The 26,255-nt window shown below is 34.5% G+C and overlaps 3 protein-coding genes across 5 annotated transcripts; 2 read left to right on the top strand and 1 right to left on the bottom strand.

Annotated features, from left to right (window-relative positions):
* Nucleotides 1-7,529: 7,529 nt before the first annotated feature.
* Nucleotides 7,530-13,594, bottom strand: LOC131957181 (histone-lysine N-methyltransferase EHMT1). 3 transcript variants are annotated; one of them, XM_059321909.1, is made up of 2 exons: nucleotides 13,505-13,594; nucleotides 7,530-11,954 (listed from the first exon to the last, which is right to left on the bottom strand). In XM_059321909.1, the coding sequence occupies exon 2, from the start codon at nucleotides 11,927-11,929 to the stop codon at nucleotides 10,883-10,885; it is 1,047 nt and encodes a 348-aa protein (XP_059177892.1). In that variant the 5' UTR covers nucleotides 11,930-11,954; nucleotides 13,505-13,594; the 3' UTR covers nucleotides 7,530-10,882. The 3 variants fall into 3 exon arrangements, with proteins under 3 accessions (XP_059177892.1, XP_059177899.1, XP_059177906.1); XM_059321916.1 differs by lacking the exon at nucleotides 13,505-13,594 and adding an exon at nucleotides 13,265-13,330; XM_059321923.1 differs by lacking the exon at nucleotides 13,505-13,594 and adding an exon at nucleotides 13,250-13,319.
* A 10-nt stretch (nucleotides 13,595-13,604) lies between these two features.
* LOC131957200 (intraflagellar transport protein 27 homolog) lies at nucleotides 13,605-17,911 on the top strand. The gene is made up of 7 exons (XM_059321933.1): nucleotides 13,605-13,822; nucleotides 14,868-14,947; nucleotides 15,497-15,556; nucleotides 16,050-16,109; nucleotides 16,330-16,447; nucleotides 16,966-17,075; nucleotides 17,194-17,911. Exons 1-7 carry the CDS (start codon nucleotides 13,786-13,788, stop codon nucleotides 17,290-17,292), a joined length of 564 nt encoding a protein of 187 aa, XP_059177916.1. The 5' UTR covers nucleotides 13,605-13,785; the 3' UTR covers nucleotides 17,293-17,911.
* Nucleotides 17,912-19,544: 1,633 nt separating this feature from the next.
* Nucleotides 19,545-26,227, top strand: LOC131957159 (mitotic spindle assembly checkpoint protein MAD1). The gene is made up of 16 exons (XM_059321894.1): nucleotides 19,545-19,646; nucleotides 20,520-20,757; nucleotides 21,295-21,461; nucleotides 21,591-21,773; nucleotides 22,041-22,247; nucleotides 22,429-22,559; nucleotides 22,836-22,950; nucleotides 23,034-23,095; nucleotides 23,182-23,268; nucleotides 23,637-23,781; nucleotides 23,965-24,159; nucleotides 24,568-24,650; nucleotides 24,746-24,836; nucleotides 24,940-25,159; nucleotides 25,250-25,440; nucleotides 26,031-26,227. Exons 2-16 carry the CDS (start codon nucleotides 20,547-20,549, stop codon nucleotides 26,187-26,189), a joined length of 2,247 nt encoding a protein of 748 aa, XP_059177877.1. The 5' UTR covers nucleotides 19,545-19,646; nucleotides 20,520-20,546; the 3' UTR covers nucleotides 26,190-26,227.
* Nucleotides 26,228-26,255: the final 28 nt, after the last annotated feature.

Here is a 26,255-nt window from a genome sequence, read left to right as displayed (position 1 = left end):
ATTCTAAAGTGCATATCTCTTTCGAGCATAGCTCCAGCACTACCATCCCCACCCCAGACGAAGTAAGAAACAATGTTACATTTGAGTTGAAAATATACGAGCCTCCTTTTTAAAAAGTCTTCCTCCGGATCAACATGTCTGTAAGAAACCCTGGACACAACGAAATTGAGAACTCGTTCTATGCGTATAGCTACGCCTCTGTTGGGATAAATGGAGCGTGCCATTGGCATACCGGGACTGGAAGGTTACGCAATGTGTAGCCTATGTCCCCCTGGCCACGGTACAGTGTCGCCCTATGTGCACGGCGTGCTAAAAATTGGGTGAATAAAATTTCCCTCCACTTTTCAAAACTTCCTGTCTAGCCTAGTGTAAACACTTTCTTACAAGCTACAAAAACGCACATGCTAATCTTGGCAATCTTAAATTATAATGTGCTGAATAGTTACATTTTAAAACATTAACATCGAGTCTTCAGAGATAATTATATGTAACTAAATATTTCTTCAAGAATAATATTTTTAGTGTATTGGCAGACCTTATAATTAACAGGGTTAATAACTCGAGCAGTGACCTACATTTCTATTACACAATATCTCCCCTTGGCCTATTCGTGTAATGAGCGATTGCATGCTGCAGAGTTGTGCACCTTGTTTCATATCTGGGTCACAATGAGTTCAGTAAACAAGTTATTTTTCCACTCGCAGCCTAGGTTTGTGTTTGACATGAATACCTGTACAACGGGAAGTAATCCAGATCTGTCTGACTAAAGTCAAGGCTTTATCGAACTTGGTCTACAAAAATAGATAAAATATAGAACTTTTTTTTTTTAAATGTCAGCAATCAGCTCCTGCATGTTCAATTTTGATAAAAATCAATTTTTATATTATAGGCTAGTTATAAAATTTAATTATTATTATTATCACTTATCAGCCGAACTTCGTTATAAATAGACAGGGTAAATGGCGAGTGTAGGCGGGTAAATTTAAATGATTAAAAGACTGAGGGTGAATTAGCAGGAGAAGCGTGGCGACCCTTCCCGGCGCCCGGGGACAAACTTTCGATTTGCACCCCCTTCATGATTTTGATTTGCACCCCCCTCATGATTTCGATTTGCACCCCCCCCCCCCCTCAAACTTTCGATTTATTTTTCCACACATATGTCCCCCCGTCCCCCCCCCCCTCGCTACGCCTCTGATTCAGTGGCGTAGGCAGAGGGGGGTTAGGGGGGTTATAACCCCCCCCATAGACCCCTCGGTATATAGAAAAAGTATGAGGGGGGGGGGTGCAAATTGAAAGTTTGAGGGGGAGGGGGTGCAAATCGAAAGTTTGAGGGGGGGGGGGGGTGCAAATCGAAAGTTTGTCCCCGGGTAAAAATTGGACCCCCCCCCCCCCCCCCCCTTGAGACGATCCTGGCTACACCACTGCTCTGATTAGCAGGCGATCCAACATTTTGAAATAGGTTTTTTCCTTTTGTGTAACGAATAGGCTATACTAAAACAAATAAAATAGTAAGAGACCTCATAAGTCTTAATAGCTTGCTGCGAGTGTTAATTAAATTTCGCGCTTTTATAAAAATTTAATAAAAATTTTGTTTTGAAAATGATATAGGCCTAAAAGGTTCTTTTTTTTAAAGTTACCCTTCTGAACATGGCGGTACTTGCGATTGGGACAGATAAAGCCGAGTTCATCTGTTTCTGTGACCTGGGCATATAAAAGAATAGTGAGGTCAGCACTATTCCCAGTCGCCTTTACTTTCCCTAATGTGAGTCAGTCACTCATCAGAGCTGAGTGGACTCAGGGACGTCTGAAGCCCCAGAGCAGAACTCAAGACTTTCGGATTAGCAGTGGTTCGCTCTTCCATCCGACCTCGCTGTCCCATCAATAATGGTATAGGCCAGATTATCCACAACACGCGAACCAGCCCTTTCACGGTGAAAACCGGAGTACGGCAAGGGTTGCATGCAATGATTTTTTGTTTTTGATAGTGATTGACTGGACTGGATTATGGGCAGAACAACCTCAGACCAAATAAATTGAATTCAGTGGACCCTCAGTCCCTCACTAAACAACTAGAGAACCTGTATTTTGCTGATGACATCAGCCTAATCTCACATCGACAACAGCATGCCCAGTCCAAGCAAAGCAAACATTGTGAAGAAGCACTTAAGACAGGCTTAAAGATCAACTGTAAAAAAAAAACCAATCAGGTTGTGAAAATTAACAACAAACAAGAGCTCCCACTTAAGACAAGAAATGAATATTTCGGAGGTGGATTGCTTCACATATCTAGGAAAAGTAGTTAGCAAGGAGGGGGGGGGGGGGGGGGGGGGAGGTGCAGATGAGGACACCAAAAGCCGCATCAGCAAGGTCAGGTACGCTTTCAAACCAGTGTTTCTTTTAGACTTTTTTCTCCGGGGGGGGGGGGGGGGGGGGGAGGGGGGGCGGTCTACATTCTCCGGGGGGGGGGGGGGCGGACACAAATAAAAAATATATGTTTAAATTCCATTTCGTTCGGGGCGGGGGGGGGGGGGGCGGAGCCGGAGCCCCCCCCCCCCTCCCACCCGAAGAGATGCCTGGAAGAAACTCTGCTTTAAACCCCCCCCCCCCCCCCCACAGAACCGCCAAGACAGTGGCGTAGCGAGGTCGGGTGTCACCCGGTGCGGCACTTAATGGTGTCACCCCCCCCCCCCCCAGAGGCGTAGAGACTCTTCCCGGGGACAAACTTTCAATTTTCGATTTGGACCCCCCCCCCCCCTCAAACTTTCAATTTGCAACCCCCTCAAATTTTTCTCTATATATTTTTACTATTTTTTGCCTTGGTGTCACCCCTAAATGGTTTCACCCGGTGCGGTCCGGAATGTCGTGGGCCAAACTTGGAGGAATCGCACAGACACGAGTACGATGGAGAGGTGTCGTCCCAATGCTCCACAAGGGGTTCACAAGAATGATGATGATGATTTCCCAAGTGGCACCACAAAAGTCTGAAATTACCCCCCCCCCCCCCCCCCCCTTAATCGTAATTTATAAACCACACCTACGCTGACATCAGACTTTCAGTTTTCAAATCAGGGCCTAGCGTTAACAGGGAAGGTAAATAGACTTCCATAGTAAACCGTCAAACGAAGTCAACCTGACCTTCCCCTCTTGTTCACACATTTTAACAACACGTAGCAAACACCCCCCCCCCCTAAATTATCACAGACATTGAAATACTTGTCGTAGCCCCGCGTCATATCCGACATGACTTTCTATCAATAGCATTTTATCTTCCCGATCAAACATGTGTCAGTATATCCCAACACATCTTAGATTACCAGGAACTTGTATCTGTATGCCAAGCTTTGCTGACTTCATGGAGTTGATATGCCATTTATCTATCTCTATGATAATACCAAATGTTGACTGATAGAGAGTTTTTCCATTGAATTATGACGTCACAATTTGCCACACTCCCCCCTTCTCACCACAATAATTAGACAAAGGCAGGCCTCGCTAAACGTTCCATACACTCCCCAAAAATAACCAAAAGTTGCACCAAAAGTTGCATCATTGTCATCGTTTTTACTTGCGAAATAAGACAAATGCCAAGTCAGAATCAGACTTCACATTTCTTGCCCCGCCCCACTCCCTCCTCTCTACACAGCACATTGCAAAATGACCTCATCCAGCTCATCTATGTGATGACTATTATTGGTGATTCTATAGATATAATTCTTATTTTCAGTTCTAACATATTGAGAACTCTGTACGCATGAATGTACACCATTTTTAAAGCTCAGCCTACAGCACAGATGTCGAGTTTGTCCAATCACCTAGATCTCCGATAGGCTAACGGTCCGCGTTTGGACAATGGCAGTCACCCCCCCCCCATTCCCAGAAGAAATGCCCAGAGGCATAGCGAAGGGGGGGGGGCGGGGGGTGCGGACCGCACCATTTAGGGGGGTGACACCAAGGCAAAAAAATAGCTAAATATATGGAGAAAAATTTGAGGGGGGGGGTGCAAATCGAAAGTTTGAGGGGGGGGGGGTGCAAATTGAAAGTTTGTCCCCGGGAAGGGTCGCTACGCCTCTGGGGGGGGGGGGGGGTGACACCATTAAGCGCCGCATCGGGTGACACCAGACCTCGCTACGCCACTGGAAATGCCTGAATAAGATCGTACACATTTATTCTTTTCTGTCGGTTCCGCAGTTGAAGTGTGGATTATGATTAAGGTTAAAGTCCAGCTTAGGATTAATATTAGGGTTACTACTTAATTAGGGCTAGGCTAAAAGAGATACTTGAGAACCAAAACATTCGACTATTTTACAAGAAAAACAGGCTTCATGCAAGATCGTATCTTTTAATTTAATTCGTCTTTTTTTTTCTCTTCAGATATACATTCTCACAGCAAATAAAGAAACAGTTTTTTCTTCACTCCTGCCAATTTTGTTTTTCTTCTGTTTTTCCCCTTCATGGGAGGTGGATATGAGGGTCAATGCACAGCCGACATGTCAGCGGTCGTGTTGTGACACCTACTGACACTGTGTTTATTTTAGGCCACACTGAGGTCGGTTTTACAACAGCAGGCGGTTGCAGCAGTTGTGCCAACTCAGGCTATCACCCTCCCCCCCCCCCCCAACCTAGCTGGGGAAGGGGATTTAATTTGCGACATTAAGACGAAACATTGCAAAATATTCAGGAAAAAAAAAACGTTTCAATTGTAATCAATAACGAAGTTAATTTAAAATTGGTTAAAATAGAACTGAAGTACAGATTTAGCCTATATCTATCGACAAACGTGGGGGGGGGGGGGGGGGGGGGGGGATTTATACCATGAGTTACCGCAAGGGGTAATTGTACTTAATTTTTAAAGAAAAAAAAACTTGTCATACAAAGGGCCAAAAACTTACGATACACATGAAGATATTCTGGATGGTGTTTCTCTTGTTTTATAAATGTAAAAGTTCCCTTTTCAAACATGACGGTCTATAGGGCAAGTGAAGTAGAGTTCACTTGTTTCAGTGACCTCGGCATAGGAAGAGATAGTGTGGTCAGTACTATTACTAGTCGCCTTTACCTTCCCTAACGTGATTTAGGTACCCATCAGAGTTGGGGTGGACTCAGGGACAGTCTACTGACTTGAACCCGGATTCGAACTCGAGACTTACGGGTTAGCAGTCCAGCTCCGTCCCCTTTATAAATGTATCTTAGATCAAACTGGGGTTAAGCTAAACAGTAATTAAGGCTCATTTGATATTTTTGCACAAATGTAACACGGACCGATAGAATATTTATTATTTATTAATATTTATTATAAGCTAATGAATATGATGTTATGTGGAGTGGGTGGTAGTACAGAGAAATGTTGCACAACATCACTTTTGTTTTCTCTAAATCTCTACTTTTAGAATGTTTGGATGCATAAGTTGACGCCTGTGGTTCATGCATTTTTCTACTTGCTCAAATAAGTTTTTGGAAATATTTCTAATGGGGAATAAAAAGCGTTCTTCACAAAGTTTATGTATATGAGCTATTAAAAAAAAAAAGAAATACATTTATTGTAAAAGTTAGTTCCCTTTTGAAGCTAACTGTCCATTGGACAAGTAATGTAAAGTTCCCGTTTCTGTGACCTCGGCATATGAAGTAATAGTGTGGTCAGCACTATGCCCAGCCGTCTTTACTTTCCCTAAGTACTCATCTCAGAGCTGGATGGACGTTTTACGTGGACGTTCTATGGACTTGAATCCAGATTCGAACTCGAGACTTTCAGGTTAGCAGTCGTATGCTCTACTATTCCACCACCAACAATTGTTGTGCCACATTTCAAAGAAATATTATATGGGGTGATGATCTATGTAAACGGTTAATAAATTAGACAAAAGACTGAAGTCAATGTGCATTTTTGTATCAATTTAGTCCAGGATCCGTACAGGATTCCTAATAAGCAGAGCACTATTCGTGTAGTGCAGGGGTCTCCAAACTACGGCCCGCGAGGTCCTCTCATCCGGCCCGCGGAGATGTTTTTGTCCACGGAAAAACCGTTTGTTGGTGATTGCTGAGGAACTTTGCCCAGAAAAATCAAAGACATGCCCGGAAGAAACTGTCCCCCGAACTGACATTTGATAGTTAATGCGGCCCTCTGACTGAAAAGTTTGGAGACCCCTGGTGTAGTGAAACGTTTGTGTCTGTGTTTGCTCCGTATATCTAGGCTAGATCCATGTCCGACAACAATAGACCCGTGAATCAGTTTGACACATGGCTCACAGAGTTTCTTCCAGGCATCTCTTCGGGGGGGCCAAGCCCCCCCCCCCAAATTTTTTTACCGCCCCCCCGAACGAAATGAAATTTATATAGAAAATATATACTTTTAACAGTGTCCGCCCCCCCCCCCCCCCGAAGAAAGTTTACCGCCCCCCCGAAGATTTCAAGTGCCCCCCAGGAGAAAAAAGTCTGGAAGAAACACTGATGGCTCATTGCTGTCACATAAAATATTCACCAGCTGGGCGTGCAAGTGGTGAAGAACTGTAACAGCACCTTTATTGTGGGGACATTTAATCACACAATTCAAGTATTGAAGGCTGTTAAACATAACCCCCCCCCCCTGTAGAAAACTTGAGTTAATACTATTTACTGTAGTATCACTATTCAAAATGTTAATCATGACTCTAATGTCTTGTTTGACAAAACATTTGCAGAACCTTTCAGACGCAGATCAGTTGGATGCTAAAAATAGTAGTGGATCCAGTTGTTTACATTGTTGGATCAATGAAATATGCAAGATGTAATCTACGTCTTTTGAATGAAGCATCATTGATTATTGAGTGAACAGTTCGAGCAGTTAAAAATAGCTCTTCCAAAGAAACAACATATTAATGCCAAAGGCAATGCTACTAATTTTAGAAGCAGTCTTTCTGATGTTGCCTGAAGGTTTCTTCATTACTTTATAATACTTTTGGTACATGTTAATACAGATTGTTGCTTAATGCGTTTTTTTAAATATTTTTTTATCTCAAGACAGGAATTTCTGCAATTTGTCTGGGGCTCATCCCCATTAAACCTGACACTTTTTATTTGGCATTGTGAATTATTTCCTGAGACTTGTGGTGATCAATAATGACCCCCCCCCCCCCACTCACAGCAGTATCACCACCAGCATGAAAACATCAGAAACAGCACACAGACAACACAATATATCACTGTATTTCACCTCGTCAGTTTCTCATGTAGGGAGTAAACTTGAAAATATTCAGCGGAATTTGTATTGTTTGTGTTATGTCAGTAGGGAAACAAATACAAAAATAACTAGTTTATGAATTTGGCAATTGCCATTATAAAGAAGAATCTGTGAGCTGTATTTTCCAAATACCAACCCCAAGACTTACAAAATGGGACATAAGTGGTTGTGAAATGACCATTAAGATAAATGCATTTTATATAAGACCAGTACAGTTTGACAGAAACAAACAAATTAACTTTATCTCCCATTAACCTCCCACCAGTAAATACTGAACTAGAATAAATTAAAAAAAAAAACAACAACACAATTTTCTGCATTTTCATTACAACAGCATATAATTGTAAAAGCATTGATAAAATAACATGCTTAGCACTAGAATAGCAATAAGAGATGTTCACAAACACAACCAAACAGCATTCAAGAGTAACCAAACTTCTAAGCGCTAAAAAACATAAGCTATGTAAAGACTAGATAAGGACAGATTTAAACTGATCGTTCAGAAACCTTTATGAATTATCTAAGTTCACCAAATTGAGACAGAGGAAAAAAAAAAGAGATAAAATACTACACCTCTAGGCTGGCAGCAGCTGATAGAAAAGAAAATTCTCACGCCAATAGACAAGAATGGGCACATGATTAAACAATGACAACATACATAAAATTCTTGTTATAAGGATATATTGTTACAGATCTTAGTTATATTTGGAATAATTCATATATTCAAAAAATGCTTTATATTACACATTGTACACTAAAATCACATTTTCAAACCAAATTAATATATTTTTTAATAAAATGTGAAGCTTACATACAAGTCAAGATACTTTTTAAATTCATTTTTTAATTATACTGTAAGATATTAATTTTCATTTCTAATTTGAAGACATATATTATAACCCGCTCCAAATGAGGATGTTTTGTAAATTGCAGGTGCCAAATTTAATAATACAGTGATTGAATCTTTTAAAAAAAAACAACAAACCCAACTTTGGTTTAAGCTATAATTACAAATTTAAATTGACTTATTAATTAATACTGACCAGTTTGTAAAACAAGGGAGATAATCAAAACATTAAAATAAAAAAAAAAAGAAGATAAAGCCAAGAATGTTTTCACAAATTTCAATCTAAAAAAAATTGGTTCATGTCTTTAACCTGGTTCTGAGAAAAAAACCACCTGCACCAGACAAGGAGGTAAAATGAGATTATTTTTTTTCAAGAACAAAATCCATTTTTAGATCTCTCAGAAAATTAAAGAAAGAGACTAGAACAGCTGGTAATTTTTAAATCTATTATTGTTATAGAAAACAACTTTTTCCTTACAAATATAACAAAATAAAAACCTAAAATAATGTTTTAAGTTAAAATTTGTATGATGAAGTCAACATTTAACCTAAAACTTTTAGAAGGTAGATATAATCATATATTTACAAAGTTTATAATTAAAGCATATCTACCTCTGCACAAATGCATTTTCTAACCTTAAAAAATGCAGCCAAGATATCCCATGAAAAGACTAGTCATTAATTGTAAATACATACCAAAATATCTTAGAGTTCAATAGAAATATTTTTTTAAACATGTTTATGATTGTTTTGCCCATATTTAAGTAAACATTAATATGTTGAAAGAATAAAGCATATTTAAAGCTTTTAAAAATATATATATATACACATATATATCCACTGGCAAGCAAAAATATGGCAAACCTCTAAGCTAAAATTCTTTGAAGCTCGTATAGTTAAAAATACTCAGACAATGGTACAATACTTTTATGAATAATAATTAAAAAAAGCATTTGTAAAATTTGGTTACATCAATGTAAAGCAAATCATTGACTTTGGTATAAATAATGTTTTAAACAATGTAAGAGGGTAATTTAATATAAAATCTTATGGCAAACCTCACAACCAAATAGATATAAATAACTCAAAAACACAATGGACAATTTTTTTAGATTTTTAACTACAAACTTTTTTTAAACACAAATTTTATTACGTACATGACTACACAAATGTATCAGAATTATAAATCTCATCATTGATAACTCACGTTAATTACTATGATACTGTATCTTTAAAAGCGTGTTATGTTTTAGAAAGCATACAGTTTAAAAAAAAATCTTGACCAGTTTTTCTAAGAACCTTTTATAAATAACAGTAGCTCTCAACCTTTTCACATGGGCTACCATGTAACAGGTTAACATTTCTTAACTCCTAAAAAAAAGCTGCTTCTGAAATATCAAGGATGAGATAATTTTTTAAGATTTACAGTAAATCATCGACAACAAGGCAGAAATACTACTTTTGTGTTTAACACATTGTGCCAACTGTAGGTTCTGCACATCTAAACATGCCAGGGATGTTTTACACACAAGGTTAAGGGTCAAAGTTGAGAAGAAAATTCCATTATTTTAAGTCTTGACTAAAAAATTCAACATTAGGCAATTCTAATTCAATTTAAGAGTATAAGATAAATTTTAAAGTCAAATGACCATAAGCTGTTTCATATTATACTATAGTGTAGATTTATTTATTTTTACTAAGATAAAGGCAGATATCATACTTATATTTAAAGTAGTAACTTTCTTTGAAATGTAGATTTAATTAAGTAACACATAAAGGTTCTCTTTCTAAAAATAAAATAAATCAATGAACAAAAAAATACATCACAGAGTTGCAATTATCACAGATAGCAGTCTCCTGTGAAGTTAATTCAATACTATAACTGTGTCTCAATGTAATCAATGAAATAATTTTTGATTAAGGAATGTAGCATACAATACATTTATACTTCATATAGTAGTTTCATTTTGAAGGCAGTATATTAAAGTATCTACTTACAACTTTAAGTTGCATACATTGAAACAAATACTTTGTTCATTTAAAAGACAAGATGATGGAGAAAAAAGTTTAAACTAAAATGAAATATCTAACTTACAACTGAAAACAATTAAGTCAGTTATGCTTTTTCCATACACAGTTTTTAAATAGCTGATTTTTATTCCTATTAATCAAATATATACTTTATTTAATGAAAGCACCCGAGCAACAAAATTATGCTCAAGTTAATTCAAAATCACAAATAAAACTTAATTATTGAATGTGTTGTTTCTCAATTATTTAAATACAAATAATATAACCAACTTATTATACAAGTACAACCATTAAAACACATTACAGAAAGTAAAAGTGGTTGGGCATAGTGCTGACCACACCATCCCATTATATGCTGAGGTCAAGGAACAAATGAACTCTACTTCATCTACCCTATAGGTCATTAGATCAAACAGGGGAACTTAACTTTATTTAAACACTTACTATGGTAAATTGAAAATATAGCAATTTTTTTTTTAAATAGACAAACTACTTATGGCTTTAACTTTGTCATGTAAAAGGAAAACAAAAGGTCCTTTAATTTTATACAAATAAATGCAAAATCATCTTTCATCTCATAATAGCTGAAAATAAAATGCAAACAGAACACAAATAAACATTTTTCCCATAATAGAAACTATACTGAAATTAAGTTAGATACATCATTGTAAACATTAGAACATGTAAAATAAAAAGAGATTACACAGAAGTATAAAAACTTTTTTGACATGCAAGAGACTAGACAATATTCAAGAAATTTTATTTAAAATAGGAATGTTGATGATGAATTATCATCTGAAAAGCAGAAGGAACTGAATTAAACTGGACGGTAGTGGCAGAGTTTGCATGTTTTTGATAAAATGTTTCCCACGTCCAATGCGGCTTAAGGAACACCTGACCACTAGCTTACACTGGTGCTGGAGAGAAGGGGGCGCTTGAGTTTCTTGATCCAGGAGCTCTAGTATGTCAGAGTCCACATCGCTGTTGGACAGGGCCATCCTCACTGAACGGATCTCCCACAAGCCGACACCCGCTTGGAGAACTAGTTTAACTATTTCAAAGTTGCCATTTTTGGTGGCCCAGAAAAGAGGGGACTGTTCAGCTGATGACCAGTTGTTGTGAGCTGAAAGCGGACTTCCGTGTATGATGAGATGGCGGATAATCATAGAACTGACTCTGTACATAAGAGCAGTGAGTAAGGGAGTGCAACCAAACTTGTCCATTTTGCTAACACTGGCACCATTGTTAATCAAGTACTCCACTAGGTCAGGCATCTGCTGTCTTGAGGCCACCCACAATGCAGTATGACCCTGGTTATCAGTCATGTCAATGTCTGCGCCTTTTCTTACAAGGGTCATGACACCCTCTAAAAAATGTAAACGGCATGCTGTGATTATTGGGGGTTCCATCCTTCCAAGGTTGTCCTTGCTGATCATATTTAAATTAAGATTTCCCATTTTGGCTTGATGGTGTAGAAACAAGTGGAATATATCAAACCTTTTTCTATACAATGTCAATGAGAGTGGAGTGACGTCTTTGATGTGAAAGTTGAAATCAAGATCTGGGTAGGAGAGTAAAACATTGCGAACTCTCTTCAATGAACCCATTTCAATTGCAGCGAACAACTCATAGCATAAAAATGAATGTACGTATCTGTTGGATGTCTCAAAAGTTGTAGACTGTGTGTTGTGCTTACAGTCCAAAACTTTTGTTGGGCTCCCCTTGCTAGTAACAGGGACATTGCCCATGTTAACTGGATAGGTGGAGCTAAGAACTAAGGCAGGAGGAGCTGAGTCTTGAGGGCCAACTAGCCCATGGTCCATTCTAGAGCTTGGCATGAGGAGACTATTTATTACAAAAAATCTGAAAAGAAAAAGGAGATAAAATGATGGATTTAAATCTAGGTAAACTAATATGAATATAAGAAATTATACTGTTAGTGTAAATAAATTGTATTGTAAACTATGTTTTCATTAAATTATTATGTTAATATGAGTGGGCTGGCTACATTCAATGACAAGTGGGCTTAAGGAAAATAAACAAAACAATTCTTCATATAACAGCTAGATAGAATCACAAGATTTAATTATAGCTACTCTAGTTAAATTATGTTAATTATAGGCCTATACAAGCTATATATATATATAATGGTCTAAGTAGGCCTGTATAGATCTAAATCTTGTATTTAATACATTATGATTCATTTTTAAAAAACTTAAATTGTTCATAAATGCTAGAAGGCCTATATTAGTATATTAGTATTAATTTATTTAGATTAGAAAATTAAGTTGGCTGTTAAGACTAACTGTGTTATGCATATTTATTTAATTTAGACCTGATGATTAAGATTTACTTAAAAATTATGACAAAATCATAGTTTATTGATGATACAGGGCTTATATTATACTTTAGCGGCTAATAATTTAAAAAAGAAAATGAAATGCAGAGTGAAAATAAAGTAGCCCCCCCCCCTCTAAAAGCTGAAAATCACCCACATCAGGTGATGGTTGAAAAAAAAACCAAATTGTGAAAATAGGCTAGCTATTGCAAATACAACACTTTGGAGTAAGTAAAATATTGTAACAGAAAGTAATTTTTGTTAAGTTAGTTTTAGTTATTAGGTTAGGCCTAATATTATATAGAACTACTACTTTACAACTTTACAATACTTTGACTTTAAATTAATATTAGGCCGATTCTAGTCGGAATAAGATACGTATGTGATACGCATGCGCAATGGAGAGAAACTACGACTTGCCTTAGCGGCGATGTTTTCGATGGTACTGCGCATGCGTGTGTTTACAACCGCAGAACCCTAACACCAACCCTAATCCTAACCCTAATCCTATCCCTAACCCTAACCCTAGCCCTAATCCCATCCCTAACCTAATCCTAACCCTCATTCTACCATAGGTCACTGCGCATGCGCAGAACTATCTTTTGCCGACTAAATGGAGACGTTGGGGAGAAAAATCTTCTTCCGAGTAGACACTTCGTTAATAATAATATTATTCTTTTCAACTAACTTAGTCTGACTATTTTCTATAATTCTAAATACTAATTTGAATCAATGCAATTTCAAAATTTAATGCAATGAAACACTTGAAAAAGGTAAGTTAGTCTTTAGTCAATCTTTATTATTACAATAATATTATTACAACAGTTAGAATTACTCCAGTTACAGATTCCTATCAGTGATCATTGTTCATTGCGTCAATGATTGCTGCTGCTACTGCTAGCAGCTAGTTTCTGCTCAGCCTTTTTTAGCTGACACATAAAAAGTATAAACTAACGAATTAGATATAGATCTAGATTTATTTATATTGCTATGAATGAATGCTATACTCAATATAAAATGCTTAAAATTAAAGTACAAGTACACAGCTGATGAAACTTCATAAAAATAAGTTTACTTTTAATAGTTCTAGCTCTAAATAACACCATTCTGATTACGCAGTGAGGTGGCCCTGCCCATTTTCCCATCATTCATAATCACAACAAAGATGGCTGAGTAAATAAAATCAATGAACCAATAGAATATATTTTGTTTTTTACTGCGTGATGAGAAATTACTTTGTAAAGGGAAGCAATCGAAAACTGTTTTGCTTAGTTACAATAGATTTTAAAAATTTGTGAAGTTTTGCTGTGAAAAGTGAATGTTACTTCACTAGTACAATTACAAAGATAAATTAGAATGCCGGTGACTTTGAGATGCAAATGTGTTATTGTTGGTAAGTTAATAGATCTATGTAGTATGTAGACCTTTTTTTTTAGTTAACACTTATTTTAATATTTTTTTAACCACTAACAATTTTCAGGTAAAACTCCATTTTTATGATTTTAGCGTATTTTATTCTCCGCTCTTGTTTACCTCCAGTTGAGCGTATTTTATTATAATAACCAAACACACAAAAACATTAGGAAAACAGGATTTATTTATTTGTATTGTATTTTTGTTTTAACAAATGAATAAAAAACAAACAAAGAGACTGACTTTGTTTTGGATTTTGATAATTTTTAAAATTTACTTTTGTCAAAACTTGAGAAAAAACAAATTTAGAATATTGACAGTATTATTGAATGTGCTATGTTTGTGTGTCAGTTAGAATTTTCATCATGGCAATGGCCATGACCATGGGTGAAGTATGTACGTAAACGTAACTCACAATTGCAAGGCGGTTAAGTTTGTATTTTTACAAGTATCTCCCAGGCATGATACTATAAATAAACATTTATGAACTTGCAATGACCCCAAAACTGAGGCCAATACAATTTCAAACAGCTATTGCTCGAGCTATGACGTATGCTGATAATTAAAGTCAATGTGAACTCACGGTGAACCCGCGACCGTGTAAGGATTTTTTCTCCCGCTGACAATCACACGATATTTAATTGGAACAGTTTTAATGCTTTTTTATGTTTTTTTTATACCTTTTCTAATTAGAAATCACATTCATAAAAAATAAGTAGATCCCTAGTGTTTTCCTAACGTTTTTGTGTGTTTCGGTTGTGTTTATAATAAAATACGCTCAACTGGAGGTGAACGTGAAGCGGGGAATAAAATACGCTAAAATGGAGTTTTACCCAATTTTCATTTCCACAAATATTTATTTTAGGCCTATTCGACTATTCGCCAATATTCGGCATTATTCGGCTATTTATTATATAACTAGTATTGAAAGTATTGATCATCCAGCTACACACTATTTTTTAGTATTAAATATTGCTCAAACTATATTAAATAATTATACATACTTTTTTTTTTAAATTTCAAAGGGGATGCAACTGTTGGGAAAAGTTCAATAGCTCAAGTCTTTCACAGTGATGCTGCACATTTTCCAAAAAATTACACAATGGTAAGATCATATCTCATCAGGGTTTGTATAAAAATGTTGGGGATCATAATATTATTAAGTAGTTTCATACGTTTTACTAGGAGGTCAGCGGTCTGGTCGATAAAGTTCATGATTGCTAAAAAGTCCCAAGTTCGATCCCAGGGCAGATGATGCTCGATAGCTGGGGATATAAACCCATCTAGGAGAGTAAACTCCAAACTTAAACAGCTGGTGCCTTGTAGTTCTTTCATGGACAGACAAAGGCTATGGGAGCAAATACAAAAAGATTAAGCAACTTCCTATAATGACACATAATACTTAATTGTGTTGGAGGAAAATCCCATCCTACATTACAATTAAGAACAGAAGACTATTAATTAATCATAGTCCATCTTTGATTATTCACATAGTCTCTACCAATTAAACTGAATTAATGTTATATTAATGTTATGTAGTGAAAAATGATTGTTATTCTAATTGCAAAAGACTACAACTGGTAGAGAGTAGGCCAGTATGTGCATGGTACAATGATTCTGTAATATTAACACATTTATCTCTTTAAAATTTCAGACATTGGGTGTAGAGTTATTGGTAAAGCCAGTGAATATACCAGAAACTACAGACAGTGTGGTTTGTTACACATTAATTTTACTCTAACTTTTTATTGCCTTAATTTATTTATTTGACTGGTTAATACTATACAATATACTACAACTGAATAAAATGTTGCAGTCTATTAATTATGTCCTATACTCAGATTGTCATTTTGAAAATTTCTACAAGTTTTTGAAATTTTAAAGAACAAAATAGAACATTGACAGTGTTCATACAAATTAAAGATGCTTTATTAGATGTTCTTGTATTAAGAAGGCTAGAGGAAGAAAACAGTTTTCTGTCACCCAAAGCATGCCTTCTTGAGCCACATTTGTATAAATTATTATTTATATGCTATCTTAAGGCATATTAATCCATGTGCTCTAAGCAGATTATATTAGTTTAGACAAAATTCTTTTATCAGCTTTTATGCTGAAAATATACACAAAATTATAGATTTAAAAAAAATGTGTTACCTTTTATGATTATGAAATTTTGAAAAACTTTGTGTCTCATTTTTTCCTTCCAGGAAATCTATTTGTATGATTTAGCTGGGAAAGATACATTTACAGAAATACTTGACAAATATGTAATTCTCATTGTTTTCAAAAAATTATCAATAATTCTATATTATAGTTGTGAAATAACTGTGCCTGTGTAAATCTTTTGTGAAATAAATTGAAAAATAATTTTTAACAAGACTATCTTTTGTTAATGTAATTTATGTTAATTAGTGTAATTTGTTCTGATCTTATTCTCTGCTAAGTGGTAACTTTTTAAAATGTTTCCCTTTTAACATGTATTCACAGTGGGATCAGCCTTCAGTTGTAATGGTGGTCTATGACTGCACAAGTGAGACATCATTCAATAACTGTACAAAATGGTTAGAAAAGGTTCGATCTCAGAATCCAAATAAAAAAATTCCTGGTGAGTCAAAGTAATTTTCTATAATTTTTTTTGTGTGTGGTGTTAAACAATCAGGAATTCCTTATTTCTTGGCTTGATAATTTCAGCTTAGACATTTCATTTGTTGTTTTGTTTGTGTTCTCTGTTTTTCACCATGTCTTCAGTTTAATCAAACATTGTTTTTATTTTACATTGAACCATATTTATTATTACATATACATTTTTTTGTAAACAGATAAAAAAATGTAACCCATCATGCACACATTTAACACAATATTTTCAGGATAGTGTTCAAATTAAAGTTCAGTTATCTGAATCCTTTAATAACTTAACTATTTAATGATTGGTAAATTTTAATAGGGTCAACATCATCCTTTTTAAAAATGCTTCCCAAACTTAAAGCCAATTATAATCAGTTTTGAAAATAAATTTAGAAAAAGTAAAAAGTTCAGTAGTAGTTAAAATGAGTAAATATATCTTTACAATAAATTTTGAATATTTATAATTTAGTTTGATGTAAGGAATGTTTGCATTTCCAGGTGTCCTTATAGCAAACAAGACAGATTTAGATCAGAGAAGAGTCATCAGCCCAAAGGTTGGAAAAGAGTTTGCACTGTCAAACAAACTGGAATATTTTGAATGTTCTGCTGTAAGTGAAGTAGCAAAACAAGAAAATGGGCTTGGTTAATTAATAGAAACTCATAAATTTATAACATGACAAATTAGATTGTATTTTATGTTTTATTTTTTTATTCCATGACAAACAGAAAGAAATGCAAAATGTGGACACACCTTTTTTCTACTTGGCTAATGAATTTCACAAGTTGTACCAGGAGCAAGTTGAACTGTTTTCAACACTAAATTAATTTAATTAATCGATTTTTAGATAAACTGAATGCATTTTGAAAAAAAAATTCTTATCCTTTAATTATTTATAGTCCAACTTGGTCTGAAAAAGAAAACTGTTTTAAAAACATTTTAAAAACTTTTTAAAAACTATTTTAAAATATTTCAATCCAAGTTTAATATATATTTAAAAATTCATTAGCTATATAATATATTGGTTTTTTTTTTAATTTAAAAAGCAGATATTTCAAATTGATCAAGATTTTCCTCAAAACATAATTATTTTTAGGTTTTTAAGTTTAATATGTTTAAAAAAATTAATTTAAATAATCATAACTGTATATAGTTCTTTTTTGCATTATGTTATGCATTATTTCTATTCACAAATTAATGTAAATAAAATAACTTATCAATGATTTTGTACTTCAAAATTTTGTTTTTGCCAAAGTTGTACCATATTTTCAAAACATTTCAGCACTTTTTAAGCCCCCTTATTTTCTACTAGTGATGGATTCTTGAAATCATAATGCCAATAATGATAAATGAGTCTGTTATGAAAAGTTGTTCAAAATAATGCATCATTGTTCTTGGACTCTTGTAAGACCAAAGGGTTTAATAAATAATAACATTTTGAAAATTCACCTGAAAACTATTTTGTTTGCTGGTTATTCAATACTTCAATTTAAACTTTCTTAAGTTAAACATTGTATATTTAAACCTTCTGGGTGATATCATTCTCAATAGGTTTTGAGCAATCTACAAAATCCATTACAATTTCTGTAATATGGCTAGTAAAGTTGAATTTTAAACTATATTTCAAAACTAGTCCACAAACTGTCTGGGTATAAAAAAAGATTTTAAAATGTGGAATTTTTGTGTTGTACTTAGGTTCCACAAAGTGGCTGGTATGCTGGATGTGAGTCAGAACTACAATTTTTTCGTCATCAATATTTGTGCATTGACTAATATCATCATTATTATATATCTGAAGGTATCCGCAAATTTAATGTATGGGGTGCAGTTATAAAATGCCTTTTAACTCTTTTTAAACAATGGGACAGAAGTATCAACATGGGTGTAAATGTAGAAGCAGAAAAGTGCATTTATGATCATCTCAAAGAATAAGAGTCAATGATCTATGATTTTAGATTTTAAATTTAATTTATATAGAAAATATATACTATGATCAATGTGCCCTCCCCCCCCCCCCCCCACCAGAAATGTATTTTAAGTGTGCCTCTCCACCCACAAAAGAATCAAGTACCCCTCCCCCCTCAGAGAAACCCTGGTTGCCAGATTATAAGTTACAGTATTACTAGATCTACCGAATTCTTTATGATCTAACATAAGAATTTGAATGGTTTATAAAAAAACAAGTTAATTAAAAAAGTCTAGTGACATTTATGCGCAATATCCTTATGTTATCTAAAAATAGCTCTGGCGTATATAGCTGGGGTGCGTTCAAGCTAGAAGAACGATCGGTTTGTAGGTGTTTATGTAATTTTAAAATTTGTGCCCGAACGAGAGGATATTTTTGAAAACTTTCTTCGGCAATATTGTTCTAAATTATGGCGGGTATCGATCGGTACATGTTTCAAGTCGCTAAGTGGTCTGGTTGCCGAGATATTGGCCAAAAACTGATTTTTTTCGAGGTTTTTTGGCTTTTCCGGGAAATACATGAAAGAAACCCGGAATTTTTATGGCCTATGCTCATTCTCGTAACTTGCTTAACATAATTGCTTTTGGAACTAGTCATCGATATTGCTTCGTTGAGGAGGAGATACGACTTAAAGCCCGGACACACATTCATCCATACATTCATTCATTCATCCATCCATTCCCAGAAATGACGAGTTAATAAACGCAATTCTCCAGAATGGAAATTGCGCTAAAAAATTATTATTTCACACAACTAGGACTATGGATGATCAGCTTTCTGTGATAACGTTGGGAAAGGGGTGTTCAACAAAAATTGAATAGGAGCTAGGACTTTATTTTAGGGGGACAGACAGGCAGTGTTTCTTTCAGGCACCTCTCGGAAGGGGGGGGGGGGGGTTGAAGACGCCCATCCCCCGACGAAATTAAAAAAACGAAGTGTCTCTTCTGACCAGGGTCCACACAGGGCCTAAAACTAAAAGGAAAAGGAAAATATTAAAATGTGTTTTATTTTTACAGTTATGTCCCTTAGTGTTAGTGTAGGAACTGAGATCTAGAATCTAGTAGGACTAAGTAGGAAGCTTTGTTAACTCAAGTGCCGAATTTTAAAAATCTGGATCTAGCTAGGCCTACACATTCTAATCTAGAAATCTAGATCTAGACTAGATCTAGATCTAGATTTTAAAATCTTGACTAGAATCTAGCTCTAGATCTAGAGGTAAGTTGAGAGTTGCTTTAATTGAAAATTACTAATTATTTATTAAAAATCATGCTCCTTCTACTCTACGATCTACACACTGACACACACTAGTCTAGATTCTATCATCTAGATCTAGATCTAGATCTAAGTCAAGTCGTGACTGTACTACTGTACACTGTACTAGTACTACAGTCACTGTACAGTGTACAGTACAACACTGTGTGACTGTACACTACAACTAGTCTAGATCTAGATCTAGATCTAGTCTACAACACTGTCACATAGTCACAGTGTTGAGTGAGAGTGTTGTGTACACACACTAGGTCTACTAGATCTACTACTGTACACTAACTTAACACTAACTACTACAACTACTACTACTCTAGCAGCTTACAACACACTGTTATGTTACTAGTTACTTACTTAGTTACTTGTGTGGTACTAGTACACAGTTGAGTATACAATACACTATAATAGTTATAATAAATTAATCTAGATCTATATCTATTATCTAGATTAGGGCCTAGATTAGATAATATTTTTTATGTTAGTAGTAGTAGTAGGCCTACTAAATAATATTGACTTAAATAAATAGTAGTAGTAGGCTATTCTATCTATTCTATATCTATAGTTATAGGCCTATTGTTATTAAATAGTTACTAGTTAGCGCCCCCCCCCCCCCCTTACTACTTTTAGCCACTAGCTAGATGCTAAAATGTTGTTGGGGCACTAGTTTTTTTTTTTCCATAATTTTGGCCAAATTTCTGTGGCTTTGAGTAAATCTTTAATCTGCAATTACCAGTCGATTCCTTGAACTTGAGTTTCTGGTACTGATTGATAATTTTAAAATGTAAATGGTCTTATCTCCTCCTTAAATCTTTTTATTGGTAGAGTCATTTCCCAAAAGTCTGAAGCATCATGGACTCGTTTGTGGACAACACCGAGGTTATAAGGATGAAGCGCAAGTTTGACAGTTCAATCTCTGATAGAAGCAGCAGAGAATTTGGAAATGTTCGGCATAACCTTTTGGCAGACTTTGGTGATACACCACTGAAATCAGCACGTTTAACATCCCATGATTCAGGAAAAAGTAACCTCTTTTCCAATGTCTCAGCTAGCAGTCTTAATGGTAGGAAAACATACAATTCTGCTTTTTACTATTAGGTTTTACAGTTTGCAGTAATTATATATTGGGACAGTGTGGTAGAATGGTAGAACTTATGACTGCTAACCCAAAAGTCTGGAGTTTCTTGACTCCACCCAGCTCTAATGGGTACCTGACTCAACATTAGGGAAACAATAGTCCTGACCTCACTATCCCTTGTGTGCAGAGGTAATTGAAACAGATAAACTCTACTTCATCTGCCCCATTTATCTTGAGCAAAAACAGGAAAAGATGATGAGTAATTATATATCATTAGTTTTCTTTCAAAGTGTGAAATAATGATTGAAAAAAGTACTTTTTTGAAGAATTTTGTAACAAAATTATTGAATCCATGGTATTGGTAAATCAAAGTAAAAAAATAGTTGTTAAAAGGTATATTATAAAAATTCTGGAATGGCAATTACTGTACCCAAAGCCACAACCACTAGCTATTTCCCTATCTACCAGGCAACCTCATTATCCTACATTAGTTTAACTAAAAACAAATACTTCCATCACCAGAAAGTGGAGTGCTAAAGAAAGATCTTGCGCTAAAAGAATCTGAAATAATTGCATTAAAGGCTAACATAGTGCATTATGAAAACCGTTTGTGTTCATTGGAAAATTCTCTAAGACAAGCGCAAATAGAAAATGAGAGAGAATTGGCCAAAGTTAAAACAGAAAGAGATGTAAGTTTAACTTATTATAAAAACATTTTTAGCCGTAAGTAAAAAAAAGTCATCCCTCAAACATTAGATTAATGAGGTATTAATGATAATTAATAATACTTAAATCCAATATTATGGGAAATATTTCAGAAAGAGTCTGCTAAATCATCTGAACTAAGATCCAAAATTCATTTTGTAATGGAGAAAGAGAAGAATTCCAGGGATGAAATTGTAAAGCTAGAATCAGAATTACAGAAGCAGAAGATTGAAGCTGACAAGAAGTTGCTTGCTGCTCAGATGGATAAAATTGAAGCTATAGATCAACTTCAGCAGGTAATTTGTATGTTCAAATAAATAAAATAAAATAAAACCCAAACAAGGTACAATCTATATGGATTTGAGTTGCTTTGTCGCTCTCTTATTTTCCTAATAAAACATATCTATTATAGTATTCTCATTTTCTATTCGTAATACATTTTCAAAGGTCTGCCATAACATAAAGTTTGTTAACATAGGCCAATTAGGCTTGTTCTTTCTTCCTATTCAGTAGAAATTATATATTTTCTAGTGAAAATGAATACCACCTATTTTGTTTTTTAGGTAAAGGCTTCAAAGTTGCAAGCTGAATCAGACTTCCATATAAAGTTTCTGATGCAGATGCAAGAAATATCAACCCTTAAATCAAAAGTAAATGAGGCTGAAGCTCAGTTGGAACTAAGAAAGAGAACCCAGTATGAAAACAGTGATTATCGCAAAGAGGTAGAAGAGCTAAAAATGGTGCTAAAAGAAGAACAACAAAAGAAACAGGTATATTTTTGCTTCATTGCCGTATATTATGATATATTTTTAATTTGTTAATACAACACTTGAAAAATAATTAGAAATTATAAACATTAAAACCTAAAATTATTAGTTTAAAACAAAAGAAGAATACCATGCTGCTTTAGTAAATGACATTTTTAACTTGATTGGTTTGTAATGATTTTAGGAGCTGGAAAAATGGATGTGTGAGCATGAAGACAATATCCTTATCACAAAGGCAATGAAAAGTGACCTTGACTTGGTTCCTTTTATGAAAAATGAATTGGAAAAATTGAGGACAGACAATGAAATTTTACGGTCAGTTGTTTTGAAATTTTTTATATAATTGTTTTGAGCTGGTTAGGTTTTAAATACATTGACTCACCACCAGGGCCATAACTCCTTTGAGTTTGTAATACTGCCTGTTCCACTTGTATCTGTAGGCTTTTGCTAACAACATATCAGACAATTTCCCCAGAATTGACTTCCAATTTTTAAAAAAAAAAATCTTTCTATTGAATGTGTGCTTTTGGTTTTAACATTCACTTTAGTTAATTTTTTAAAAAGTTTTTACTTTTAAACTTACTCTTTCAGTCACAATGAGCAAAACACATTACTTTTGGAGGAGGAAGTTCGTAGCTTAAAAAATAAATTAGAGTATGCCGAGTCAATAGCATGCAGAGTAACAGAGTTGGAAGTGTTAAATGAAGTAAGATTTATTTATTTTTATTTATGCCTTCTGTATTTACCTTTGTGTCTGTTCCAATTTTTTCAATATTTTTTTAATTTTAGGAATTACAAGGAAGACTTTATCGTTGGGAGGCTTCTGATACAAGTGGTAGCAGGAGGCCACAGTATGTACTTATTTGATTCATGTTATTAGGTTTTCAAAGGATCAAGTTTAATTATGCCAAGTATATCATGTTTTTTTTTCTTCAAGGTCTCCTTGCTCATTATCTAGACGTATTCAAGAGTTAGAAACTATTCAAGCAAATCTTGTAATTAATCAAGGGGAATTACAATCAGAGTATGTCATGTATTATATCTTATCAAACCTTTAGTTAAAGCTGTTTAAGATTGAACAATCAAGGTTGTGTTAACTTGCCTTGAATGAGGCTCACTAGCTGAGGACAGTAACCCATCGAGGAAAGAAAACTTTATAATCAAACAACTGCTGCCTTGTAGTTTGTTCTTGGATGGACATAGGCTAACGAAGAAAATCCAAAAAGAAAAGCAAGCTGAAATCTGAGTTAACTGGCTGTATGGTGCATAATGTATCTGAGGAAATACATCATAAATACATCACTTTTTGCTATATGAAGTTTCTAAATTGACTTAAATTAAGTTGTTATACATTACTTTACTCCAGAAGAACTGATATGAAATATATTTCAGAATCAACCTGACCCAGCGTCGACTAGAGCAGGCAAATACTGAAAAACAAAAACTTCTACTAGAACTGGCCGAGGTAACTAACAGAGATTCCCAACAAAATGAACACATCAAACGTCTTAAAAGAAAAACACTGTTGTTAGCTAAGGTACGCCTAATAACTTAGTTAAGCTAATGCTAATTAAGATTTTTTAAAAGAAATCTTTAATCTTTTTTTTTCAATAGTGTTCTCATTCATACGTATTAAATATATATTTAAACCAGCCTTTATAATTTTATTGTAAACTGTTGGGATTAATTAATTTATATTTTGCTTGGCTATTTCTCAAAGGAGAGGGACAGTTACAAAAATCTATTGGATTCTTATGAAAGTGAAGTTACAGTCAACTTTGACAATGAAAGAAAGTCCCAGGTGTTGCATCTAGAAGAACTTGTACATGACTACAAACAGCAAAATGCTGAGCTAGAAGCTGAAATGAACAGCCTCAGTGATAAATTTATGGATGCACAAGCTAAATATGACCAGGTTAAAATGAAGAGATTTCTTACTATTTACATGGAAGTTGTCATTTGTTTTCTACAATATTAACAATCAGTGCTTTTTTTGTAAATAAAATAGGTACCGCCACTCAGTGATGGATTGCCTAACTTTTAACTACCAGTTTGTACCTCGATGCAAGCTAAATCACAACTGCAAAGAAACTAAATTAACAATTAATAATATTTAATAATAATTTTTAATATTTAATAATTAATAATAAACGTTAAAATACAAGAAAAGTAATAATTTTTTCCCCACATTGAAAAAGATGCAGGCACACTGTACTGGTGCGTACCATCACAAAAAAAGCACTGTTAACAATAGGATTTAAATTCTAATAACTATTATGTGAATTTTTGAATAGTAATGTACAATCTTCCTGCCTTGTTTTAGGTTCAACAGCAGCTATTAATCCTAGGCCCCTCTGGACAGCAACAGACAAGCAAAGAGTCTCAAGATTTGATTAAAAAGCTACAGTAAGTTTTATATTCCTACACTTTGTTAAAAATTCAATAAGAATGAGATTAAATGAAAGTGTTTACTTTTTCTGTCTGATACTGTCTGTCTGCAGAGAGCAAGTTGCAGAATTAGAAACAACCCTTTCAAAAGTACAGGAGGAAAAAGATATTTTGGAGGCAAGAATTGAACAGAGAAATTTACAGGTAAATTGTAAAATTAAAAATATTTGTTAGTATTTTGCATAAAAAAGCTTTTAAAAATTACCAGTTAAAGGAGTTTGACATTATGCATAACTTTTTTTACTAGGGTGATTACGATCCATCCAAGATAAAGGTTATTCACTTTAACCTGAATCCATCTGCTGTTGCCTCTAATGCTAGACAAGAAGAGATGACTAAAATTAAAGAGGAGAACGACAAGTTGCGCAAACGTAATCAGATTTTAGAGGAGCAGGGGAAGGTGGAAGACATAACACTTCAAGTACAGGAAAAATTGCAGCACCCATCCCCAAGCAAAGAAATTAAAGGTAACAAAATAACCATAGCAAATATATTAACATAAGTTTATTAACTTGATTGTAGTTATTGAACAAGAAGTTGTATTCATATCTTTTCAGAAATGAAAGAAAAGTTAAAAATTGAAGAGATGAGAAACAAACGTTTGAAAGAAGTGTTCACAAAGACAAGTCAGGAAATGAGAGAAATCTGCTATCAGCTGACTGGATATAAGATAGATATTCCTGTCCCCAACCAGTATAGAGTAATGAGCATGTATGCGGAGAGCTCCAGAGATTATCTTTTATTTCAGGTAGATTTCTTTTCATCCCTTGGTAGTAGTCTATTCTGCTTAATATGAAAAGGCGTTTTCCCTAATATATAGGCTGTAAAATTACTTAATAGTAATAGAAATGCTGAATTCTCATTTAAAAAAATAAAAAAAATTAACTAGACCAATCAAAATGCTTACATTAATCATGGGTTTTATGAAAAGAGCATAACCATGTCACTAGATTGGGGAAAACTGTTCTGTAATTGCCTTATCTGTTCACATTTCATTACTTATTGAAAAGAATTCTGGTGGTATAGCGCTAAAAGTCAAGCACTTGTGACTATCCCATTGATCTATAGAGTTCTGATCTTTAATATTATGGGGTGTTTGGCTTCAAGGTTAAAGTTGCAAGCACCACCTCCCAAATAAGTAGATTAGTTTCTAGATAAATGTTTGGATTCGCTCTGTACAGTTATCAACCGTATGTCCCAATAAAACAGAATTGGGTGTACTATTTTTCAATAGTAATATAGGGTGAATGATTGCATTTTGTTAGCAATCTTTTAAAAAAATTTTTTTGTCAAGGCTGGCCAAAAACTCAGAAGTAATTTTCTTGAATTTTTCCACAGCAAAATGAAAAGGGTGAAATTCAGCTATTGCAAACAGATTTCTCTTTAACATTACAAGATGCAATGGAAATGTACCTCATAAGACAAAACAGTTTCCCAATGTTCCTAAGTCATATCACCATGGATTTATTTAGCAAACAGACAATGAACTTTGGCTAACTCAACGAAACTAAGCAAAATCTGAATTGATGTTTTAAACCTTTTATTGTTCAATGTACATAAGAT

This window comes from Physella acuta, unplaced genomic scaffold (genome assembly GCF_028476545.2).
Source record: "Physella acuta isolate Inbredline_101_S28 unplaced genomic scaffold, ASM2847654v3 ptg000080l, whole genome shotgun sequence".
Taxonomy (NCBI): domain Eukaryota; kingdom Metazoa; phylum Mollusca; class Gastropoda; family Physidae; genus Physella; species Physella acuta.
The sequence above is the reverse complement of the archived record's forward strand: the minus strand, read 5'-3'. Positions and strand labels throughout refer to the sequence as shown.